Source organism: Aspergillus tubingensis, assembly GCF_013340325.1.
Source record: "Aspergillus tubingensis WU-2223L DNA, scaffold_4, whole genome shotgun sequence".
Lineage (NCBI taxonomy): Eukaryota > Fungi > Ascomycota > Eurotiomycetes > Eurotiales > Aspergillaceae > Aspergillus > Aspergillus tubingensis.
Genome location: NW_023336278.1, coordinates 24,549 through 45,292, shown reverse-complemented (window position 1 = coordinate 45,292; position 20,744 = coordinate 24,549). Strand labels below are relative to the sequence as shown.

At 46.4% G+C, this 20,744-nt stretch overlaps 10 protein-coding genes across 10 annotated transcripts; 5 read left to right on the top strand and 5 right to left on the bottom strand.

The window, feature by feature from the left end:
- Positions 1-65: 65 nt before the first annotated feature.
- AtWU_02562 (putative mitochondrial protein sorting (Msf1)) lies at positions 66-707 on the bottom strand (the record flags this gene model as incomplete). The annotated part of the gene is made up of 2 exons (XM_035497675.1): positions 66-485; positions 555-707. The coding sequence occupies 2 exons, from the start codon at positions 705-707 to the stop codon at positions 66-68; spliced, it is 573 nt and encodes a 190-aa protein (XP_035353568.1).
- A 1,151-nt stretch (positions 708-1,858) lies between these two features.
- AtWU_02561 (thioredoxin peroxidase DOT5) lies at positions 1,859-2,672 on the top strand (the record flags this gene model as incomplete). Its single annotated transcript, XM_035497674.1, has 2 exons — positions 1,859-2,135; positions 2,308-2,672. 2 exons carry the CDS (start codon positions 1,859-1,861, stop codon positions 2,670-2,672), a joined length of 642 nt encoding a protein of 213 aa, XP_035353567.1.
- Positions 2,673-3,269: 597 nt separating this feature from the next.
- Positions 3,270-3,970, top strand: AtWU_02560 (putative NADH-ubiquinone oxidoreductase 21 kDa subunit; the record flags this gene model as incomplete). The annotated part of the gene is made up of 3 exons (XM_035497673.1): positions 3,270-3,329; positions 3,396-3,892; positions 3,946-3,970. The coding sequence occupies 3 exons, from the start codon at positions 3,270-3,272 to the stop codon at positions 3,968-3,970; spliced, it is 582 nt and encodes a 193-aa protein (XP_035353566.1).
- A 602-nt stretch (positions 3,971-4,572) lies between these two features.
- AtWU_02559 (DUF1761 domain-containing protein) lies at positions 4,573-5,200 on the bottom strand (the record flags this gene model as incomplete). The annotated part of the gene is made up of 3 exons (XM_035497672.1): positions 4,573-4,716; positions 4,796-5,100; positions 5,185-5,200. 3 exons carry the CDS (start codon positions 5,198-5,200, stop codon positions 4,573-4,575), a joined length of 465 nt encoding a protein of 154 aa, XP_035353565.1.
- A 1,420-nt stretch (positions 5,201-6,620) lies between these two features.
- Positions 6,621-7,405, top strand: AtWU_02558 (S-adenosyl-L-methionine-dependent methyltransferase; the record flags this gene model as incomplete). The annotated part of the gene is made up of 2 exons (XM_035497671.1): positions 6,621-6,838; positions 6,934-7,405. The coding sequence occupies 2 exons, from the start codon at positions 6,621-6,623 to the stop codon at positions 7,403-7,405; spliced, it is 690 nt and encodes a 229-aa protein (XP_035353564.1).
- A 110-nt stretch (positions 7,406-7,515) lies between these two features.
- On the bottom strand, positions 7,516-9,636 carry AtWU_02557 (rRNA-processing protein MPP10; the record flags this gene model as incomplete). The annotated part of the gene is made up of 1 exon (XM_035497670.1): positions 7,516-9,636. The coding sequence occupies one exon, from the start codon at positions 9,634-9,636 to the stop codon at positions 7,516-7,518; it is 2,121 nt and encodes a 706-aa protein (XP_035353563.1).
- A 1,289-nt stretch (positions 9,637-10,925) lies between these two features.
- Positions 10,926-11,778, bottom strand: AtWU_02556 (NuoB/complex I 20 kDa subunit family protein; the record flags this gene model as incomplete). The annotated part of the gene is made up of 4 exons (XM_035497669.1): positions 10,926-11,020; positions 11,077-11,432; positions 11,485-11,677; positions 11,724-11,778. The coding sequence occupies 4 exons, from the start codon at positions 11,776-11,778 to the stop codon at positions 10,926-10,928; spliced, it is 699 nt and encodes a 232-aa protein (XP_035353562.1).
- Positions 11,779-13,037: 1,259 nt separating this feature from the next.
- Positions 13,038-13,700, top strand: AtWU_02555 (uncharacterized protein; the record flags this gene model as incomplete). The annotated part of the gene is made up of 3 exons (XM_035497668.1): positions 13,038-13,082; positions 13,134-13,424; positions 13,518-13,700. The coding sequence occupies 3 exons, from the start codon at positions 13,038-13,040 to the stop codon at positions 13,698-13,700; spliced, it is 519 nt and encodes a 172-aa protein (XP_035353561.1).
- A 382-nt stretch (positions 13,701-14,082) lies between these two features.
- On the bottom strand, positions 14,083-15,352 carry AtWU_02554 (ACP S-malonyltransferase; the record flags this gene model as incomplete). The annotated part of the gene is made up of 2 exons (XM_035497667.1): positions 14,083-15,140; positions 15,196-15,352. The coding sequence occupies 2 exons, from the start codon at positions 15,350-15,352 to the stop codon at positions 14,083-14,085; spliced, it is 1,215 nt and encodes a 404-aa protein (XP_035353560.1).
- Positions 15,353-16,105: 753 nt separating this feature from the next.
- AtWU_02553 (putative nuclear pore complex subunit Nup133) lies at positions 16,106-20,327 on the top strand (the record flags this gene model as incomplete). Its single annotated transcript, XM_035497666.1, has 4 exons — positions 16,106-16,426; positions 16,499-16,568; positions 16,622-19,936; positions 19,993-20,327. 4 exons carry the CDS (start codon positions 16,106-16,108, stop codon positions 20,325-20,327), a joined length of 4,041 nt encoding a protein of 1,346 aa, XP_035353559.1.
- Between the last annotated feature and the right edge of the window lie 417 nt (positions 20,328-20,744).

Genomic DNA, 20,744 nt, shown 5'->3' with positions numbered 1-20,744 from the left:
CTCAAAAACGTATGACGGAAAATATAGACCAAGACCACAAGCCCCAATTGTGGTTAGGATTGTGGTTAGGATTGAAGCTTAGTGCTCTCGAGTTCACGTTGTTCACTGAAAACTCGGCGACTCATCTCAAGAACAGCCTCAAACCCTTCTCGGCCCTTCTTCGCGTTCTGACTGAATCTCTCCACGCTAGCTTCTTCTACCTTGTTTTTTATTTTCTGCCATCCACCGCACAAGGCAGTAATCTTCGCCTCTTGGTTGAAATCGGTAGTTGAGGAAGGGTTTGACGGCGACGGCTGATAGATAACGGTCTCCTTGACGTTCAAGACGTTAGACCATGTAAGGTTGGTCGAACACATCGTGACCTTCTTCGAAACAGGATCGACGTAGGACACTTCGTAAACATGCGACGTAGCACTGCCTCCAAAGAGTGAAAGAACCCATTGCGGCACTGATTGATTACAGGTAATCAGACGCTCTGTCCGCAGCTATACAACAAGACAATCAGCCAAATGTTGCACGGTAAGAATGAGAGTAAGATGGTCGATGATACGTACAATTCCAGTATCAGCATCGACTGCCCGAGATAGGGTGTCTACTGCCACGACATGTGTAGACTTGTCATTCCAGGGACAATATTTGCGCCAGTTTGCCGCCGAAACTTCTTCCCAAGAATAATCGAAAGTGCACGTCGAAGAAAAGACTCTCATGTCGATAGACTGCAATCTGAAACGTCCCTTGGGATCGTGATAGACAAAGAGTGGCCGTATGCTTATAAAACACTTCGAGAACAAGAAAGATGCACGTCCAAGGAGAAAAAGAGAGCGAGCCAGACCGGGAGCAAAACCCAAGTCTGTGGCGGTAGGTGCTTCGGAGATAGGTTCTTATGGATTCGATAACTACGAGGAGTTCAGGATGCGGCAAATAATCAACTACTACAAGATGAGTAATGAGAACTCCACATGAGTGGTCGTGAAGGCGGACGCAGTGAGTGAGAGTGGCGATCGCCAATCTTGTGCAATATAGCGGTAGGATTGGTAGAAAATTTGAGAATTTTAGCCCCGGATTCCGCGTTCTTCTCCTGGACAAGAACAGTGGCGCCAAGGGTCGGGATTTACCGGTACAGTAATCTGACTCCCGGTCAAGGTCAAAAGACCGCCTTCAACTCCGCATAGAACCCACTAGTTAGTTAGGTACTTATTATGTGCATCTGACATCAGGCGCTACTATTTTAGAGGGTCGAGGTTGGTTTATGCCGACTACTACTACTTTGTACATCCGAACAATCCCCCAGATCAACATCTTATGCTACCGATCAATCACTCATACTATAGGATAGTTGAATTAATTGAGGTCAAGATATGACAGTGTGAATGATGCTCTGGCCCTTTGTTTCCTGCATCATCAAATGTCTTTGAATTATCCAATAAGAGCCAGCTTTGCCTCTTGATACCGAACATTCGTCAAACGGTTCCAAAAGTGGTAGTCGATATTTAGAAGGCACATACATGCTTTTGGTGTACTCGGGGGAACCCCATATTGACGGGGAGATGGGAAATTCTTGGTTGATAGATACGTTAGTCATTTACATATGCAAAGCATGCACTTTCTAGTTCTTTACATACCCCTGTACAAGAATCCCTGCCAATTATTACACATCTCCCATGCGTACTACAGTGGCTGTCTCGGGTGTTAGTCGTTTTCACCTGTTAGTCTTGGCCTACACTCCACTATCTATGAACTTATCCACTGTTTAGCTGTTGATAAGCATCTTCAAAAGTCTTTCTTTACTTCCCCCAATCTTTGTGTTTTGTTTCCGTTGACACAAAAGATCAAACGCCTGGATTCTCAATCACAAGATATGGTTGAACTACGAAAGCGCAAGGCGCCAGCACAAGCCCCTGCGGCAGAGCGCAAGGCCAAAAAAGTTCAAGAATCCACGGTATCTCGAAAGCCGGATTTCCCCAAGGCCATCTCCGACGATAAGGCTCCAAAAGTTGGCGACAAACTAGACTTGGACAACTTCGGTGGTGATATTGAGACTGACGAAGGGCAAAAAACCACGCTGAAAGATCTCGTCGATGCTAGTGAAGCTGGTGTCGTGCTGTTCACGTACCCTAGAGCTTCAACCCCAGGCTGTACGTAAAAATCTCTACTCCCACCTCTCCAATTTCCCCCGCACTCTGCCATGAGGATAATCTGGTGCGGGTACAAGCACGCATGGTGGTCATCGAATACACCCATTCGCGATTATGGCCTTTGATATAATCATCCGCTGCAGTAATCCTAGAGAAGCTAATATATTAATAGGTACCAAACAAGCCTGTTTGTTTCGTGACAATTATGACTCTATCACGGAAAGTGGTTTATCGGTTTACGGCCTTTCAGCGGACTCACCAAAGGCAAATACTACGTTCAAGACTAAACAAAGGTTGCAATACCCTCTTCTCTGCAATCCCACCGCTACATTGATAGCAGCTCTTGGACTTAAAAAGTCGCCAAAAGGCACAATTCGAGGAATCTTTGCTATTGATAAAGAGGGCAAAATTCTGATACTACAGGCCGGAGGCCCCGATGCGACGCTTGATGCTGCACGTAATCTAGCTGCAGGATTGAAGAAACCGAGCTCTGGAGACGAAACCCGCCACGCGAGTCCACCAGCTAAGGATGACTAGTCATTGATAGTGGGTAATCAGCATATCACTTCAATGGGGTTGCTCCCATTGAACGTGGTAGTTGCTGGATTCATAGGTTACAGACATATTGAGGCCTTGATGTTTCCAATTGCTACAGGCCTTGTCTGGCATAATCATTATATGCAATTCCAAACCATCCTCGCGATTGATGCCCCAGAATGTCCCCCAACCCGAACTGTAACCGGCCATAGTAGCCCGCTTCTCACACGTGAGCAAGGCAATTTAGCCTCTTCTAATATGTGGCCTGTAGATGCATGCCCTCTGACACTTTAGTATACAGTAATGTTTTTTTTTTTTTTCTCTCCATGAAATAACAGGGCTCTTTCATTTCCACAGCTACCTACCACAAGGGCAATCGGGGGTGTGCGACTGTCGGAAAATAAGTTGTTCCGTGTGTAGAGGCTCGATTCCGCAGGCCTGGTTCCGTTTGAGACCGTGCGGCGAAGGACGTACCCTTGAAGGTCTTCCATTTCCTTCCCGATATAGTATTCAGGTAAATTGACACCCACTATAGCAAAATCCCTTATCATATTTGCGTCTAAACCATTAATACGTTACCTGGACAGAAAAGAAATCATGGCTCGCGACATCGTGAAAGCGGCTAAGTCCGCATCCAATGTGATAGCCGTCCATAAGGTAGGAGATAGCCATTGGCTACTCTGTGTTATATCGGGATAGAATATTTTACTTATTCTTTATTAGAAATACACTGTTCAATCCACCGGGATATGGGAACGCATTCGCCGCCTCCTTGCCGTCGACCCGACTCGCTCCACGGGTGTTCCGTTGAACGCTCAGTATCGTCTACCGACCCCTGGAGCTCTTCCTCCTCTATCCTACGATGATCCGGTTACTGTTCCGGCCGGTGATTTGGCTGACAACCCTTATTGGAAACGTGATGCTCGGAGGAACTATCCCCGGCTCAGTGCGATCAGTCAGGCGGATGCTGTGGGCCTGCTCAGTGTAGGCAGTCAAGCTGCCCCCAAGGACGATGTCCTTCAGATCGGCGAGGCAGGAGAGAAACAGTTGGTGTCCGTGAAGCAACAGGCCGAAGAGCGCGGCCTTGCTGGTCTGTTTGAGAAGGACAAGAATGGAATCAAGGAAGTTCTGGGCGCTAATGGTCTGCCTCCGCTGCCATGCAACTTGAACCCTGCTGGTAGCAAATATCAGCTCGGCCATGACCATGGCTACCCCAGTGTGTATGTGCTACCTATCCCCGTTACCTCTAGACCAAGCTAACACCTTTGATAAGCTACCCCTGCCGCACTTTCGTTTAGCTTGTCTATGCAGCATTCGAGTACAATATTGAGATAAATGCAATTGTACTTACTTTCCCTTTATCACATGTTCTCATTACTAGACGGTCTGTCCTCGTGATTTTGTGTGTTTAATATTTACTAGTGTTGTAGATATTACTTGGTGTACTTGTAGATGTAATTGACAGAAGTACAGTCGATTTTGTAACCCATCAAAACTTATTGGGACAAGCAAAGGAAAAGACTTAACACTTTCCTCAGGAAATGGCGCAAGCCTACAAGGTACATTCTGCTGCCAATGGGCCATGAATTTGAATGAATTCTGTATACTCCGTAGAGCACATTTGGCTCCTTTAGTTGCATATCTGTGACAAGGCCAAGTTCCACACCCAGGATCACTGGCAATGCGTCTAGCAAATCCACTCTAAATCTAAACACAGGAAGAACTTGAAAGGAGCCAGTATAAGCTTTTTTGAGGTTGTGTGTTTTAGTTGCATGGCGCATGCTATATACTCAAGTTTTCAACTTCAGTGGATTATAGGAAGAACTATTTGCCCGAATATATGATCAATTGATGTTTAAATAACGACATTATCAAAAATTACATTGAAACAATAGAACCTTTAATAGCTGCTAGAAAATGGATTCGTGCGAGTACCCCACCAAGTAAGGAAGAGGCTGAGTCCCACTGTTTCAAACAACCTGCTGACTGCACCTACGGCAACAGTGTCAAGGGGTCTCTTTTCGGCAAAGACCTGGCTCACAACCTATACAAAGGCAGCACATAGTTAGCATGTATCAAATGCGAGTTGGAAGTGGAAAAAGGAAAGGATGGGGAGAACATACACCGGGGGCTGCGCTGGCCATGAAGATCAAGCTCCCAAGATAAGCCGCTCCCTTGTAGCTCAAAGTGCCCGTGGCGTTGATCAGAGCTGCTACTCCATACGTTTGGACAGAGCTTCCAACCAAGGAGGTACCCCAGGCTGCTACTGCACCAGCAGCCTCTTTAGATTTGAGGAACTCTTCCTTGGAATTGGCTGCTTGGGCACGATGATAGGTATCGCCGAATACGGGCGCGAGAATGCCGAGGGAAGCAGTGTGGGTGAAAAGAGCACCTGCCGCAATTGCGGAGGGCTTGACTGAAGGGAGATCTAGGCCAATTATGTTAATTCATGAGAGTTGAAGTTAAGAGGGGAGGGTCGTCGCTTGCACTGCGAGGACAGACGAGCACTCACAGTTCAAGGTTGTCATTTTGGAGATAGGTAGTTGGTGGCTTCGGTGTAGTAGAGACAAGATGTAACTTCAAGTAGGATGCTTCGAAGTTGAGAGAATCGATGTGTAGGAAGTAGATTCTTTTCGAGCAAGTAAGCCTCGTTTTATGGCATGGAGCTGGGCTAGGCTGGCCTTTTCAACCCCTAAGTACCGTCACCGGACAAGTCCATAGTCAATCCGTGGTGAGGTACGAAGTGACGTCGTTATGATCGAAAGACACGAGAAGCACAGCAAGATGGAGGACGACCTTGAGCATACTTTGTACGGTAGTGCTCTATCATGACATCATACAATACTCTCAGTGGGTGCAGGATTATTACGTACTTGGCGGAGGGTTGCCGCAATCATACTAGTGCCTGGATCGTTCAATACCCAGCAGTAGATCTTTACTACTTGCACCTTAAAAGAGTTACGTCGTGGCAGTATCCACAATCACAGACATCCTGGCGATATCTACAACGTACAGCCATTCTGTGATGTAGTCTAATCTTAATGTTTGCACATTTTTTGTACTTTCTTGGGGAAAAAATTACGCTCATATTGGATAGCTTGTTCGCTTGGCTCATGGTCCCTTCGTTTGACTCGTAATATAGATGGTACTCGCTGCTTAGCACTTCGAACTAATTCCAGATTGAACAACTAGGACCTAATGAAGGCGTCATTTCTGGTGCTCTAGTATATACTTTGAATTTGAGGTACAACTTCTCTCTGGGAATAGAATTGTTATGGCACATTCTACATCCATATCTGCGTGTTGTTGACCATGAGTTCTAGGATGCACCTTCAGTCTGTTATACATTGTATAATTATTTCTCAAGTACGCTTACTATCAGACAAGAACAATACTGTGACTAAGTTAGTTATCATATTTCGGGCGTTGCTAAACACGCCTGCTGCCCACTGCTCTGTCAATTATTTCCCACGTTTTCCTCTTTTTCTCCCTTCCCCCCTTACGGTTCTACTCAGAATTTATTGTTGCCCTTTTTTTTTCCTATTGATACCAGCTATATAGGTTCCTTGGTAACTATTCTTCACCAAAGGCGGACTTGTTATTCAACCTCACCAATGGTGGTCAATTCCCCTGGTACATTGTAAAAGTGTGACAACTCGTACTTATATGGGTGATTCCAGACATTAGGTAGAAAACCAATGGGGCAAAGTAGGGCGGGGAAAAAAAATTGAGGGAGACTAGAACTAACGATTCCGTACCTCCCAGTTCGACCCAAAGAAAAGAACAAGTTCATTATAACTAAGTGTGCTTCCATCTGAGTTACTCTTCAAACGTCCAAAGTTGCTTCATTTTATACTTCGGCATCAAGTGTTGGTTAACGCTGTGTGCTGTAACAGACCATCGTCATATTAAATGGAAGTTCCCGGTTCAATGCCAGCTGCAATCGACATGAATGATTCATTAGACATCGATGAATCGTTGATCCCGGTTAGGGATTTTAAGCCCGCCAGTCAGAGCATCATCTCCTTTGATGGGATGTTATCGAACCCTCTACTTCTCCAGGAAGATCTCAAGGAAGGGTGTGGAGGCCAGCTATGGCCAGCGGGGATGGTCCTGTCGAAGTACTTGCTACGCCAACATCAATCTAGCTTTCTCGGTAAAACAATGTCCGTTGCCCTATGACCCGGTTTTGTCCTCACCTGCAAACTGCCCTTCTTGTGCCTGTTATGCGGGTAATTGACCCCTGCTAATTGTTGATTAGAGTTGAACTTGGAGCCGGCGGCGGTCTCGTTGGCCTTGCGCTTGCACGCAAATGTCACCCTGAGGTGCCACGAATTTACATTACGGATCAAGCTCCCATGTTGCCCCTGATGAAAACGAATATCAAGCTCAACAATCTTTCTTCTACAGTCGAAGCTACAGTACTAAACTGGGGAGACTCCCTCCCAGACTGCATCCCAAAGCATCCCGCAATTATCCTTGCCGCTGACTGTGTTTACTTTGAGCCCGCCTTCCCGCTACTAATCTCGACCTTGAATGATCTTCTTGGTCCAGACTCTGTCTGTTACTTCTGCTTTAAGAGGCGTAGAAGAGCAGACCTCCGTTTCATGAAACATGCAAGGAAGATGTTTGATGTGGACGAAATCCGGGATGACCCTGATGCGGAGACATACCGGCGCGAGAACATTTTCCTCTACCAGATACGGTTGAAGTCGGACAAGAGGGGTGTCTAGGAAGGTCTAGCTACAAATTAAAACTAAAACTACTAGGGAAATTCATGTGCGAATATATCGAAATACGCTTGTCTTTGGTACATAGATACAATTTGTAACCGCCCTGGAATCTAAAGCTTGAGCACATGGCCACCTTCCTTCACGGCTTCTTTGATTTTACCGCCATTGATATTTGTCACTTCGCCCTGCTTCCCAATCAATTTGACTCCACCCTTCTTCAAGTCCGAAATGAGCTGCTGATTTTCAGCCGCTTTCCCTGTCTTCTGGGATTTTGCGGTGCTGGCGTTTTGCTTTTTGTGCTCTCGACGCAACCTAGCCTTTTGTTCCCTGGTCATCTCCTCTTTGGCGATTGCCGTTCCATTCTTCAAGATCATCTCACCAGCGACCTTGTTATCGTCACCAGGTGCGTAGATCTCCTGCGGCGCAAGGGTTGCTGTCGCAGTTACAGCGTTGCTAGCTGTCGGCTGAGCATCCTCCATAGTAATTGTTGCCACATCGGTGACAACATTGATGCTTGCCTGCGGAGCCTTGGGCTTGTAATGCCAGTTCGAGAGCGTGTCTAGTTGAGAGCTGATCTCTTTCCATAAACTTGTTACAGTAGCATGCTCACGGATCAACTTCTGATTTTTAGGGTCAACGAAGTTTGGATCGGTAGCACGAAGATGGTCAGCCTCATATAATTCAGCAAGGCTTTGCTGGGGTTTGGTGTCTTCCAGTTCAGGACGAACTCCGCGCGCGCGCTGAGCGTCGGAAACACCAGGGCGCCGACGTATTACTTCGTCAAATTGTTTGGCAAGGATGCGACGCTTGACAAGCTCTTCAATATCCTCTGACAACTCTGCCGTAACGACTGGCACGGGCTTTCCGATCCTTTCGAAATCCAGGTCTTCTTCAATAAGTGAGTTTACAGGCCTTTCGACAGCCCTGGCTTCACCAGCTAGCATCCAATCCTTCTTGGCAACGTTGGCAGCCTCCAAGCGGCGAATCTCATCAGCAATGCGAGCACGCTGTTTTTCATGACTAGAGGAATTGTTCTGAGATCCCCGCGTTACTTCGTGTTCATCACTATCTTCACCGGAAAGCTCATCTTCAAAAAGATCACGGCGAACATCAGCCATGGCACGATCAACGTCGTCGTTGGTAATGGAAAGGTCGGGCTGAGTTTTAGGAAGGGAGCGTGTCTTTTTGCGTGTAACTTTACGTGGAGGTGGAGCGAAGAAGTCAGAATACTTTATGTCGCTGGTGTTCATCCAACCTTCGCCTCCAGAATTTGCCGCATAGACATCATCTGCGTCCATATCGGAATCGTCCTCAAAGCCTGCATCACCAAATGTTGGACCTTCCTCTTCGCTGTCGGAAATATCATCGCCATCATTCCCGTCAGAGTGCTCCTGTGGCATGTCTCTCTTCGGTAGAGACATTGACCCTGCTGTAGTCAAAGGATTTGCGTGCCAATCGATTTCATCATCCTCGCTCTCAGAATCGTTGTCTGGGCCGCCACTAACGTCCTGTCTTTCGAGTAGTTCCGATTGCTTGTTGAAATCATCTATCGAAAAGAACCCATCATTCAGGCCAAAAGGATCCTCCACATACGTTTCTTGTTCACCGTCGTCGATATCGCTTCCGAGATTGTTGTCGGATAATTTCTCAATGTCTTCTTCGACGTCCGAATCATTGTGGGAGGTTTGAGAGTGAGCGTGTACTGAACTAAGGTCGTCATCGTCATTATCGATACTCGATTGGGTGAGATCGGCCTCTGACTGAGAGTCCACGTTGCTGCCCTCGAATTCGCTGTCGTCAAGTGCCACATTATAAGTTGAGGTCAGGGACCGCTCGTGTGGCTTGGCCACTGCAGACCACCAAGTAAAATCCCGCTCGACTTCACCACCGGAAGAATCAAGAATTCTCAAGGCTTGTTGCCATATCTGGTCAGAAGTGAAGCCGTCGACATAGAGTTGCTTGAGCTGTAGGACCTGGTTTGTAGAATCTTCCTCAGCTTCGGATCTTTTGCGCTTTCTATTCCTGCGTTGGCGCGCACATTGGGAATCGCCGACCGACGAGGCTAACGAATCTATATAGTACTTCACAGAGCCGGTGATAGTAGTTTTCAACTCCGTCGTGGGTTGGAGGAAAATCCAAGGAGTCGTCAATCCTGAATTAAATGAAGAAATTGTTTCATGAGTTTCGACTTCAGGAAGAGCCACAGATGGATCGGGAGCGAGGTTCTTCATGGCGTGGTACACGCCTGAGATGAGACAGCTGTATCAAATAAAAAGAGATGGAAAGTGAGGTAAGGAAAATATGCGAAAGCTTTAGATGGTAGGTGCAGAGAGATCAGTCTGATATTTTGAGCTACTGGTGGACACTTCAAATAATGGCTTGCGGAAGCCGAAAGTCGGGAAAAAAAAAAAAGTTAATGAGGGAACTAGGATAATCAATTACTTTGGGTCATAAAAGTGGGGACACTGGAAAGAAGGCAAGCTCGGGCCATGGCCATTTCCTTTGGCCGTTTCACTACAAAATGCTTTTTGTGATGGATGGCGTGTCGCATGGCAGATCTCATCATATAGCAGACAAACGTGGGCATACAAGGCGTGTATAACAATATAGATGATGGGTATTCTGTCTCATACTGATAAAGTCGAGGATTTTTACTCATTGTTGGTTTGGTGCATTAAGAGAATGCTTACCGACCTCTAGCAGGTGCCAATCATGGCCTGAAACATGCGCGAAGATACTGTTTGCGAAACATGACCCGAACAAGAAAAGCCCTGCCGAGCGTATGTAAGTCTGCAGAAAGGCCCGTAATAATTTATTCCCTCTAGTCGGAGAGATACTACCGCTATTGATGACTTGCGAGACAAGGATCATGGGCATACTTTACTTTGTATGAGCCCCGCGGAAAGTTAACACGACTAGAAACGCCAATTCCATTGTCACTGGTGAATCGAACTCCTTTCAAGTATCAGCATGCCAGAAATCTGTGTCCCTAATATTGATGATAAGAGACTTATCGTAGTATGGTCCTTCACCTTGCAGCCTCTAGGTATATTTGAACAGGCGAAGAAGCAGTCTAGCAATTAGTTGCATACTAAGCATGCAAACAGTGGTAATGTCTCGATCTGTTGAAATATTCTAACACTACGACACGATAGAGTCTAGATATGAGACATTTGAGTGTGAGCTGTACAAGTGCGCAGAATATCAGTGTGAATTTGCAGCCAAGTCCCTAACCCCGTTCTAATATACCTAGGAAAGTGGCTTGCAGTTATTGCATACAATACATGTTGGCCGGGTTTCCTTGCTCAACCATGAACATGACACACCTGGTATGCCTGTTGAAAGTTAAGCGTCCACTTCCCTTTTATCCCTCCCCCTATCAATTGCGCGCCGGTAGTGTTCGGTAATGCACGAGAGCACATACTTGATTTCCAGGATAGGACTTCTTATTAAGTCTACGTCCGAACCTGTCCGTTCCAACCCTTAAGTAACATAGGGAGGAAGTAATTCCAAGTTGAGCTTAACGGCGGTACCACATGCGGGTGATCCTTGTGTGCCGCATCTTCTTTTGAAGTTGAAAGATTCCGTACATCAATGCTTCGGAGGTGGGCGGACCTTAAGTTGTTCCCATTAGCCGACGTCATTGTAGGAATGGTAAAGGGTATACAAACATCCGGGAACGTAGACATCCACGGGTACGATTCTATCGCATCCGCGAACAACAGAATAACTGTAATGGTAATAACCACCACCATTTGCACAACTTCCCATACTGACGACCCAACGAGGGTCAGGCATTTGGTCGTACACCTGTCTGAGAGCGGGAGCCATCTTATTTGTCAATGTGCCTGCCACGATCATCACATCCGATTGCCGAGGTGATGCTCTGAAAATGATTCCAAGACGATCCTGATCATATCTGGGGGTCGAAAGATGCATCATCTCAACTGCACAGCAGGCGAGACCAAAGGTCATGGGCCACAAAGAACTTTGGCGGGCCCAATTAGCGACTTGGTCAAGCGTGGTACTACACATGAATCAGTATAAAGTACCCATCTCATGCGTCTCAGGCAACAAACAGGACATATTGCATAGCACCCTCCTTTTTCTCCTGGCTCGGTAAGGGCACCTCTTTCCGCACCTTTCCAGAAGCAGTGAGCGCTTGGCCAGACTGTCCCCGCTGTTCGATTGCTGTTGCCGACTTAATTGAAGAGGTCGAAAGGAACGAAACTGGCTGAATTCGGAAATGGCAAGATGGGATACGCGGTCGCACTACATGAGTTCAGCAATTTAGTAGTAACAATTGGAGAACACATACCATGAAGAGCGCTTGGGATGGCGCCTGGGATGGCGCGACCGGTGAGAGGCAGCATGGCTGTATCGCTCCCAGTAACAATGTGCACAGAGATAAAAAGAAGCGACTTTGCGTACAAAACCCGTATGAACTGCCAGAAGAGTGGAGGCTTGTAGTCCAGTCCGTCAATGGTGGCAAGATATTATCAGGATAGTCGAGGCTCAAATTAAGAGTATCATTCTGCACTATTGGTACCAATGGAACGCAATTTCTGTAAGTTACTGTAACGAAACCTAATTCAGTTCGTTGAATCCAGTGTCTCGCATTTACTCTGTGTATAATACCGTATTGGCACGTGAGCCACGGACAAGCGGCTAACATTGTGCTAGTGTAAGTTAGATTCTAAAGAGCTTCATTGGCTGGAGTCATCAAAGCTCGGTATTCGAATCCCTCCTTATCTGGACAGCGACATGGATCTCATCGCTGCGTGGAGCAAAGTACTGTAGATAGATGGATGCAGGTGAAGAGCACCCCGTAACAGAAACACCAATAGTTCCACACTATTGATAGGCGTCCTAGCAGCCTGGGCTGTATGAAAGATGATGCCTTACTAAAACGGGCGTATCTGAATAGAATATTCACAATGTGGCTCTCTTTGAAGTCGATATCATATAGAACAAGGTCGGACAACGCAGCGAGCACTCATAAATCAAGATGTTGGCAATGGCTTTGAACGGTAACCATGAAATTCCGAAGATGTATGAAGTCAACAGATAAGGGAATCCACAAGTGGAACAGCTACATTTAATAACCATCCTATGTTCTACGTTCGAACTTCGAAGACTTAACCAGACCGAATTCCAAATTATACGTACTGTGTAGTCAATATGAAGATATGCTGGGTCAAACTTTTCCTGTCCTTAAGCGTGTAATAATTGGGGGGGGCGCAATTGACCAAAGCTTTAATTACTATATTATTATACTCTTGTCTTTGAAGTGAAAAAGAAAAACGAAAAAGAAAAGAAAAATGTTGTTAAACTTTGAATTTGAATGATGGTTCAAGCGTATGAATCAATCAATGCATCTCTTCTGCCAGTGAAGAATATCTAAAAGAGGTGGCTCGAACATGTGGCTGATCCGCATGTGGATTACGTTAGTGAACTAGTATGGGGTTGTTCATGGGTGGGTTGGGTATCATTGACATAACTGGCTCAGCGCCTACCTTCTCCGAAACACAGAAGCCAGGAGATCTCGCGTCCCAAGAACGATGAAATTGATGATTTTTATCTGAATTCAGTGGGATTGATTTCTTCAGCAGGCCATAACTGACCTGGAGCTATGGCTTTGCCTAAGATTGCCTGTATCGGCGTCATTGGGAAAGCTGTGAGTCTTCATATCCTTCATCTGCTGCGCCAGTCTTAATGTAGGAATCAGGATAATCCACTCCACGTGTCGCTGTTCCCTCCCTATGTGGAGTCCACTATTGAGTTCTCTTTTATATTGAATTCCTGCCTTGATATCTTTGAAATACGCCGCAAACAGACGTCAATTGACCAAGATCTTGGTCTTTTGCAGGCTGTGGACGAGAGACTTGCAGCATATGGCTGGCTTTCTACTACGGGGGTAAAATTCCTAGTTATAGTTGACTTGATTGGACAGCCCATCAGTGATGAAGGACCTAAAGGTTCCACCAAGTCGGGGTTAAGGGAATTTGACCTAAAAGCAGTACGTTTGTGTTTTTCTCCTGCATTCGAAGTTCTACATGTTGAACAATACACAAGATCCTGGGCTTCAATCACTAATGGTGCCCACCTACAGGTTTTCCGAACTCTCCAAACAGCATATGTGCAGTTGCTACAGAATCCGTTTTATCGACCGGACGAGCACATGGCCACAGCGAAAGCCGTGTCATCTTGCAGTTCGCAGATCACAGACCAGAGGTTCATTAACGAGGTCAACCGAATTGGAAACTCATGGGTTCCGACTGTAGCCTCCCTATAAAAAACCATGAACCCATGCTATGTGGCAAACAACCTACCGCTCTACACGCTATCTTCGAAGAATCTCGATTTCGAAGATCACTTGTACTTTTGATGACTCCCACCCTTGGTATCCTCCAATAATCATGGGTATAACACGCACAGGATTCGGTATAGCATTCTCTGATGTACGGCATTCGTAGGAGACATCTGTCGATCGCAAAGTATCAGTTGATAATATCCAATGTTTACCCAGTGCTTTGTATAACTCTACGTTGTGTACTATTATAAGTGTATAATACGGATAAGAGGATTGAGGAATCAAGTCGATTTGACCAATCTGGTCATCATGGGATGGGTATATAGTGAAGACACAGCTTGTGGGGCAAAGCATCTCGCCCGAGTCATCCGTTTCGATCATGTGGAGGGTCACTCTCAGTCTTGTCCAACGCAGAAAGGACATTTGCAATCTCCGAGGGGTCAGATATAGACCAAACACCGCCGCCTTTCACCATAACCTTACCGACCTCTTTCCCAACCAGATTTCTACCGACTTTCCCAGGTCCAATGCCAATCCAGCGTGTTACTGCATGCGTCTGATCTAGGTATCGAATACTGTCCCACCATTTTACCGTATCGACACACTGCTGTGATAATAGAAACCTGAGTTCTTCCTTGGAATTGAACGGTAAGCCCGAGACGTTGGAGATACATGGCATTCGTGCTGGGAAATTGATATTCATATGTTCAAGGGCACACTTCATGTAGTTGGCTGCTGGTATCATAATGGGACTGTGAAAGGGACTTTCGCATCTCAGTCTCACCGCACGGGGATCGTGTCCTCCAAATTGACGAAGCTGGATAAGCAGGGCTCTTATTTTTGCAATGTTGCCGCTCAGTACAATCTGATTTCTTGAATTGATATTTGCCACCATGACTTGTTGGAATGCCTTGTACCATTGGCTCGAATCATCTTTTAGACTCGATGGGCCAAGTCCAATGAATTCGTAAATGGTAGAAAGCAATTCACTCATGTGGTCGGGCTCACAGACAAGTGCTATCATGCCATATTCATCGCCTGATCTCTTGATAGCAGCTCGAGTGCATTCGGACATTATCTCTGCACGCCGTCTCACCAACTTCAGTGCATCGCTAAAATCGAGATAACCTCCAGCAACGAGTGCTGAGAACTCCCCCAAGCTATGTCCAAGTGTGGCATCCACTCGTGAGGTCGTCATGAAGCCGAACTCCTCTTCAAGTATTCGAAGGATTAGTATCGATGTTGCCATTATAGCCGGCTGACAATTTTCGGTTTTATCGAGCTCCGAATTTGGTCCTTCGGAGATGATGTGAGACAGTTTGAAACCCAGGATCGAATCCATTTCGTCTAGGAATATGCTGGATATTTTCGGGAACCTCTCAACCCAAGAACTTGCCATTCCCACACGCTGTACACCATGACCTACACGGTAAAGGCGTCAGAACAAAGGCGAGTTCAAAATACAGGGTATGCAAACCAGGAAAGAAGAGAGCAGTGCGCAAGGCTGTCTCTGCGGTAATGGGGCTGGCATAATCTCGCTGGAAACTAGGTTTTAGCTGAGTACGACAATGAGCATGGTATCGGGGTGCTTTTATGCGAAAAGATAGTCTTGATTTCGGTGATAATGCAAGCATGTTTTGTAGGCCTCAGGAAGAAAAATGCCCTTGCTGTTATTGCAGGACATAGCCTTCAGATGCCATCGGCAAATGTCAATATTTCTTACAGATGAATTCGCGCTGCCTTCAAATGTAAGTGCAGCAACAGTAGCCGTAGCACGAACAAATGTGTTCTTGTGTAGTCACGTGATATTGAGTACTGACAGCCGCAGAACGTGTCAGTGATAGGGGGATTCTGTACTAACCTTGAAGATTTCGGAGCTGTTGAACGCTGGGTATGTAGATTATTGGGTATGTATTACCTGGCTATGTATTACTGGACTAATAAACCGATAGCACTAGTGTCAGGATGTAAGAACGGGATGGAAAATACAATGTCTACATAGTATCACAATCCTTTCTGATATTTCATGTGTTTAATAGATATAGTACTATCCAACAAGTAGTTATAAACAGGGACTGAAGGTTGTTTACATCACTAATTAGGTAATTGCGATTCTGTTTAACTACGAGAACTTGGCTCTGCAGGTATCTATGGGTGTCTGGAATCCTATCAGAACTGCTGACCGCCTTCGGAGTGAATTAACCTCCATACCTAGTACCTATCAATATCGCTATTTGAAATAATACATTGTTTACATACAAATTTTCAAATCATTCTCCATCACAACTGTGGCGTGTTGCGATTACTTTTCAGATGCGCGCTTCTGGGCCACGAAATCTACACAGGGTCTTCTTTGTACGCAATTAGCTTGTGTCTGGTCCTAAAAAATGTTTGTACCTAAGACGCTTTCATCCGCAGCTTCTCAGCGCAACCCCCGGAGGCGTCAGCGTACGAACTCAGACGAATCACCAAAGCCTCCAAGTGCGAAAAGACAAAGATCTAATCTCCGTCAAAAAGACTTAGAACTAACGTCTCACAATCTGAACAACAATCATACCAAGCTCGACTTTCAGGAACGCCAGTCGTCAACTTTAACTAACGAAGGCGTCGCAAATTCAGAAACTGCCCATTTCCACAGAAATATTCCTATACGAGCGGTCAAAAGGCCTGAGAAGCGCGAGGATGAAGGTGAAGGAACAGTGGTGCTTGTAAGTGGTTCTCGATCACTATTCAGTCTACAAGATCCTTGGATCGCCCATCTGACATAGGCTTATGCATAGTCAAAAACGGAGTTCTACACCGTCACCCAGCTACCCACTTTGCCAGACCAGGTGCTTGGTTTACAAACAGGCGAGTACTGCTGACCCCTTCGCCGCCACAACTATAATAACACAGACATGCAGGGCCTTTCAGAGGTTCATTTGGAACTAGTCATGGATATGCTTTAGCCTTAACCAAATCGCATGCCATTGTCTGGGCATATTCGACCACAGTCCCATCGCCTTCTCCTGCAGATGTTTTCACCCTTGCAATACCCGAGTCCTGCAAAGAGCCTGGTAACACTGCCCCCCTTGGGTTGCTCTTATCTACCGTTGCAGGTGGTGTTCCGGGGTTGATGGTGGTCATGCCATATACCGGAAAAATCATATACTGGGAAACCATATCAAGTGCTGCAACCTTAGCTTTCTCCAGGCAGAAGCACTCTGGCATCCAAGGCTGTATCCCTGGCTTGCTCTCGGGCGAGCACGCTACAGACGTCATAAACAGCGAGCCATCTGGTGTCGTTGTTATATTTTCTACTGGAAGGGTTGCCCATATAACCATCAGAGATTGTCAAGGGAAGCCAGCAATAACTGTCTCGTTCCTGAGAAGCCCCGCAGGTGGCGGTAGACCAGGCTTACTTGGAAGCTTGAGAAACGCTCTTGGGGGTGGCTTTTACAGAAAAGACATTGCCGCAGTTCGAGCGGGCGAATCCCACCAGCGTGGACAACGCGATGTCGTAATCGCTACGTCTCAAGGTCTCTTCGAAATTTGGGATACCCACTGGAACAACGGTAGCATGCTCAAACATCAGCATGATGTATATGATCTCTTGAGTGAAACACTTGGGCCTCTTATCGTTGGTCAAGCCGATGATCATAGGTTAAAGGTTTTAGATTTTGTCTTGGCCGACTGCAAAAGCACTAATGCTCGTGACGGGCCCAATTCCTCGCTGATAACAGCGGTTGTGGCATCCGTCTCACATTCTGCCCCCGGCACCGTTCGGGACATGTTTGTCGTCCAAATGCGATTTTCGGACGATGTTCAAGTCTTATCTACTAATACGATTGATTTTCATGGACTACGCACCCATCTCGACTTTCCGCGTGTCAGGTTGTTTGTACCAAGTCCCGGGCATACCGCTTTCATTGTTGTTGGGCAGTCAATTGTGTTGCTATCATTGACCATTTCCGAACACCCTACTATTACTCAGGATGCGGTTTCCGTAACTCAGCAAGGGCGGGCATTCAAGGATATTATTCCTTTACGTTCTGGAGAGAGCTACGAGATCTTAGGAAGCGGATGTGAAAACCAGAGTGGTGAGGGCTCATTAGCCGCATGCCTGCTCATGGTTCGAGATTTCGGTATCATTCGTATTGCAGCTTTGCCGAGTGAAAGAACAAAGAGCAACGTTGATGATGGCCGCATCACTGCGAAGCATAAAATCGAACAGGCTATATTCTATGGCACAATGACCAAAAACCCACTGAACCTTACAGGTGATGACGGAATAGGATTCCCAATCAGCGAGACGGAAAATGCTGCATTGGAAATATGCCAGGAATTGATGCGGTCTGCATCGGAATTCATTCCATCGAATGGGATTTCCGTGGATCAAAATTTGAAACTGCGAGCGAAAGCACTCGACGACCTCGCCCTCTTGTTGACACAGCAGAATGAGACCATCCGCCGAGAAGTCTGGTGGCAGTTACTTTGGAGTGCGGAGAAACTGGCTGCTCAAAGAGCTATGTGGAAGTTGGAAGACGAAGCCAGGAAATGCGCGAGCAAAAACTCAACACTGCTGGCGCACATAATCGGGTTAATGAGCGAGAAGTTCAAAACGAAGATCGAAGAGCAGACCGGTGATTGCGACCCAGTGCGCCATTGGTTTCTATATGATACTTTTCAAATGGAACATATCGTGCCGTGGATCTTTAAAGCCATCAAGCCTCAAAAGGGAAGCTCTGCAAAACAGGGACGACGGATGTCGGAGCAGCTACTCGAGGCTAGTGACTTGTCCCTAGCAGTTCTGGAGACTGCGTTTCGTTATCGAGACGAGAATTCTAGCCGGTATGGCATTGGCGACGGCTATCTGGAGGACGGCATATTGACGGGTGACTACACTGGTCTTTCGGAGTTCTGGACTTCTCAGCGCTATTGCTATATCGAATTTGGACATCTGCTGGATCTGGAGCTTGATAGCTGCAGAGCTTGGATCCAGAAAACAACGATTGGAGTTGAGCTACCCGAAACTCAAATTGTGAGAAGGATTGCCAAAAATAGTTCTAGGCAGCTTCAGATTTTAGGGCTCATGCACTGTGAACGAGTCCGTTGGCTCTCGTCCCAAGAGAGTCAGAAACTTATCGACGAAAGTATTGCGACTGAACAGGCTCACATCAAGCAACGGAAATGGCAGCTATTCAAGTTGGCCGGAATAGGGCATCTAGATGATGCCATTATGCTTGCCGAACAGTTCCGAGATATGGGAGCGCTCGTGGAGCTCATAATCGAGCTTCAGGACCAAACCAAGAGCCTTGTGACACATCAAGATTCGCCAAACAAAAATGCAGGTGCTGACGAGAACGCGTCTGAGCGACTCAGTCAAAAGATATCCTTTTACTTTGAGAAATTCGGGGAGTCTTGGGCCGATTCTTTTTTCTCCCGGCAGATCTCCATGGGCCAATCCGGAATACTTTTTGCGATGAAAAAGTTCCAGCCCTTCGTCACTCAGTTCTTACGGAAACACCCAGCTTATCTGCGGCTGGGCTGGATTAATGATGTGATCGGTGAGAATGACTATGAGGGCGCTGCCCGATCCTTGGAGAAGCTTGCCACGAAGCATGAATCAGATATATGGAGTCATCGTGTTGAGTTGTCCCTAGCAAAGCTTGCAAATCTCGCGGTCTGGGAGGAATCTCGAATGCCAGATAGTCTAGTCGTTCGCAAGAACGTCAGACGCTTGGAAGATTTTGCGGAGGTTGATGCCGTTCAAGAAGTGATATTCGCCTATGTCGCGCCCGCGTTACACAATGCAATCGATCAGAAGGCGGAAATTGATATCGCGATTGAACAATTTCGCAACCCAACAGCCGCGGACAGGCCTTCATTGCATGAAATATTTAGCGAGGCTCTGGCCAAGATTGTCACTCGACAAGTTCTCAGCTCGGATGAGTTAGTAGACCTGCTAACGCACATATACCTATCCCAGGTCTCTGAACAAGGTCAGGATGAAATCGTGGGGAAACAATTCTACCTAGCTTTGCGAATCATCCGACTCTCTTACGACCAGCGAGATCCACAATATCATGCAGCACTACAAAAATTGGTGTGGAGAAGATGCATGATAGATAACAATTGGGAAAGATTGGAAGAGGCAGCTGAGGGATTGGGAATGGACACCGAAAGTTTCCTTTATGCCACAACACTCTCACGTACCCTTTGTTGGTGCCTCAGGGACGGTATGAAATTGACTAGTGGAGAATGTCCTCAAGCATATTACTAACTCTGTTCACAGGCCTTGATGAAGATTCTAACTACCCTTCTATATACGTCCCTAACGGCCCGCACGACGTGTTACTAAGCGATTCTGACGCTGATCTTATTACAACACGTTTTCCACCTGAGCGGCGTGCCCGCATCTCTCGTGATCTCGCCAGGGAAAACGAAATCCTACTTCAACAAATCGAAAAAGGAAAGCTTAATTTCTGGTTCAAGAACCTTTTTGACTCAGCCAAGACCACGCGTCAAGAACCTTCTGGGGTTTCCACCGAAGATGACAAGAATGGCAATGCGCATAATGAACCGCAATACGATTCATCAACTGAGAAGGCACAGCTGAGTTGGCTCTAAGATTTTAGAACAACACTCAGCAATATCTGAGTTCTTGGCTAGTGCCTGCACGCTATAAATGAGCTCAATTGGTTGCAGACATGCTTCTCTTCCGTTCCGCTCTTTTATACATTCTTAGTAATCCTTTCCTGGCGCTGACATGTTTTCAGTATCTTCTAGCAATGCAATTGTCTGATAGTTGCCTTCCGTAGTTTAGGGCGAGGTTGCGGCATCTTCTTATCCACATTTAATGATTTCTTGAATTAGAGCAAGGCACCTGAATTGCACACGCAGTCAAACTATCTCATCATATTTCCTAGCAGGGGTCTTTGATAAACTGAAGATCGTCACCTTTGTGATACAAAGCTCTTGCTGGTTTACCGTGTCTGTGCAGGATCACTCTTTAAAAATCCTCATTTTGATCCCTGGCTACCTCGC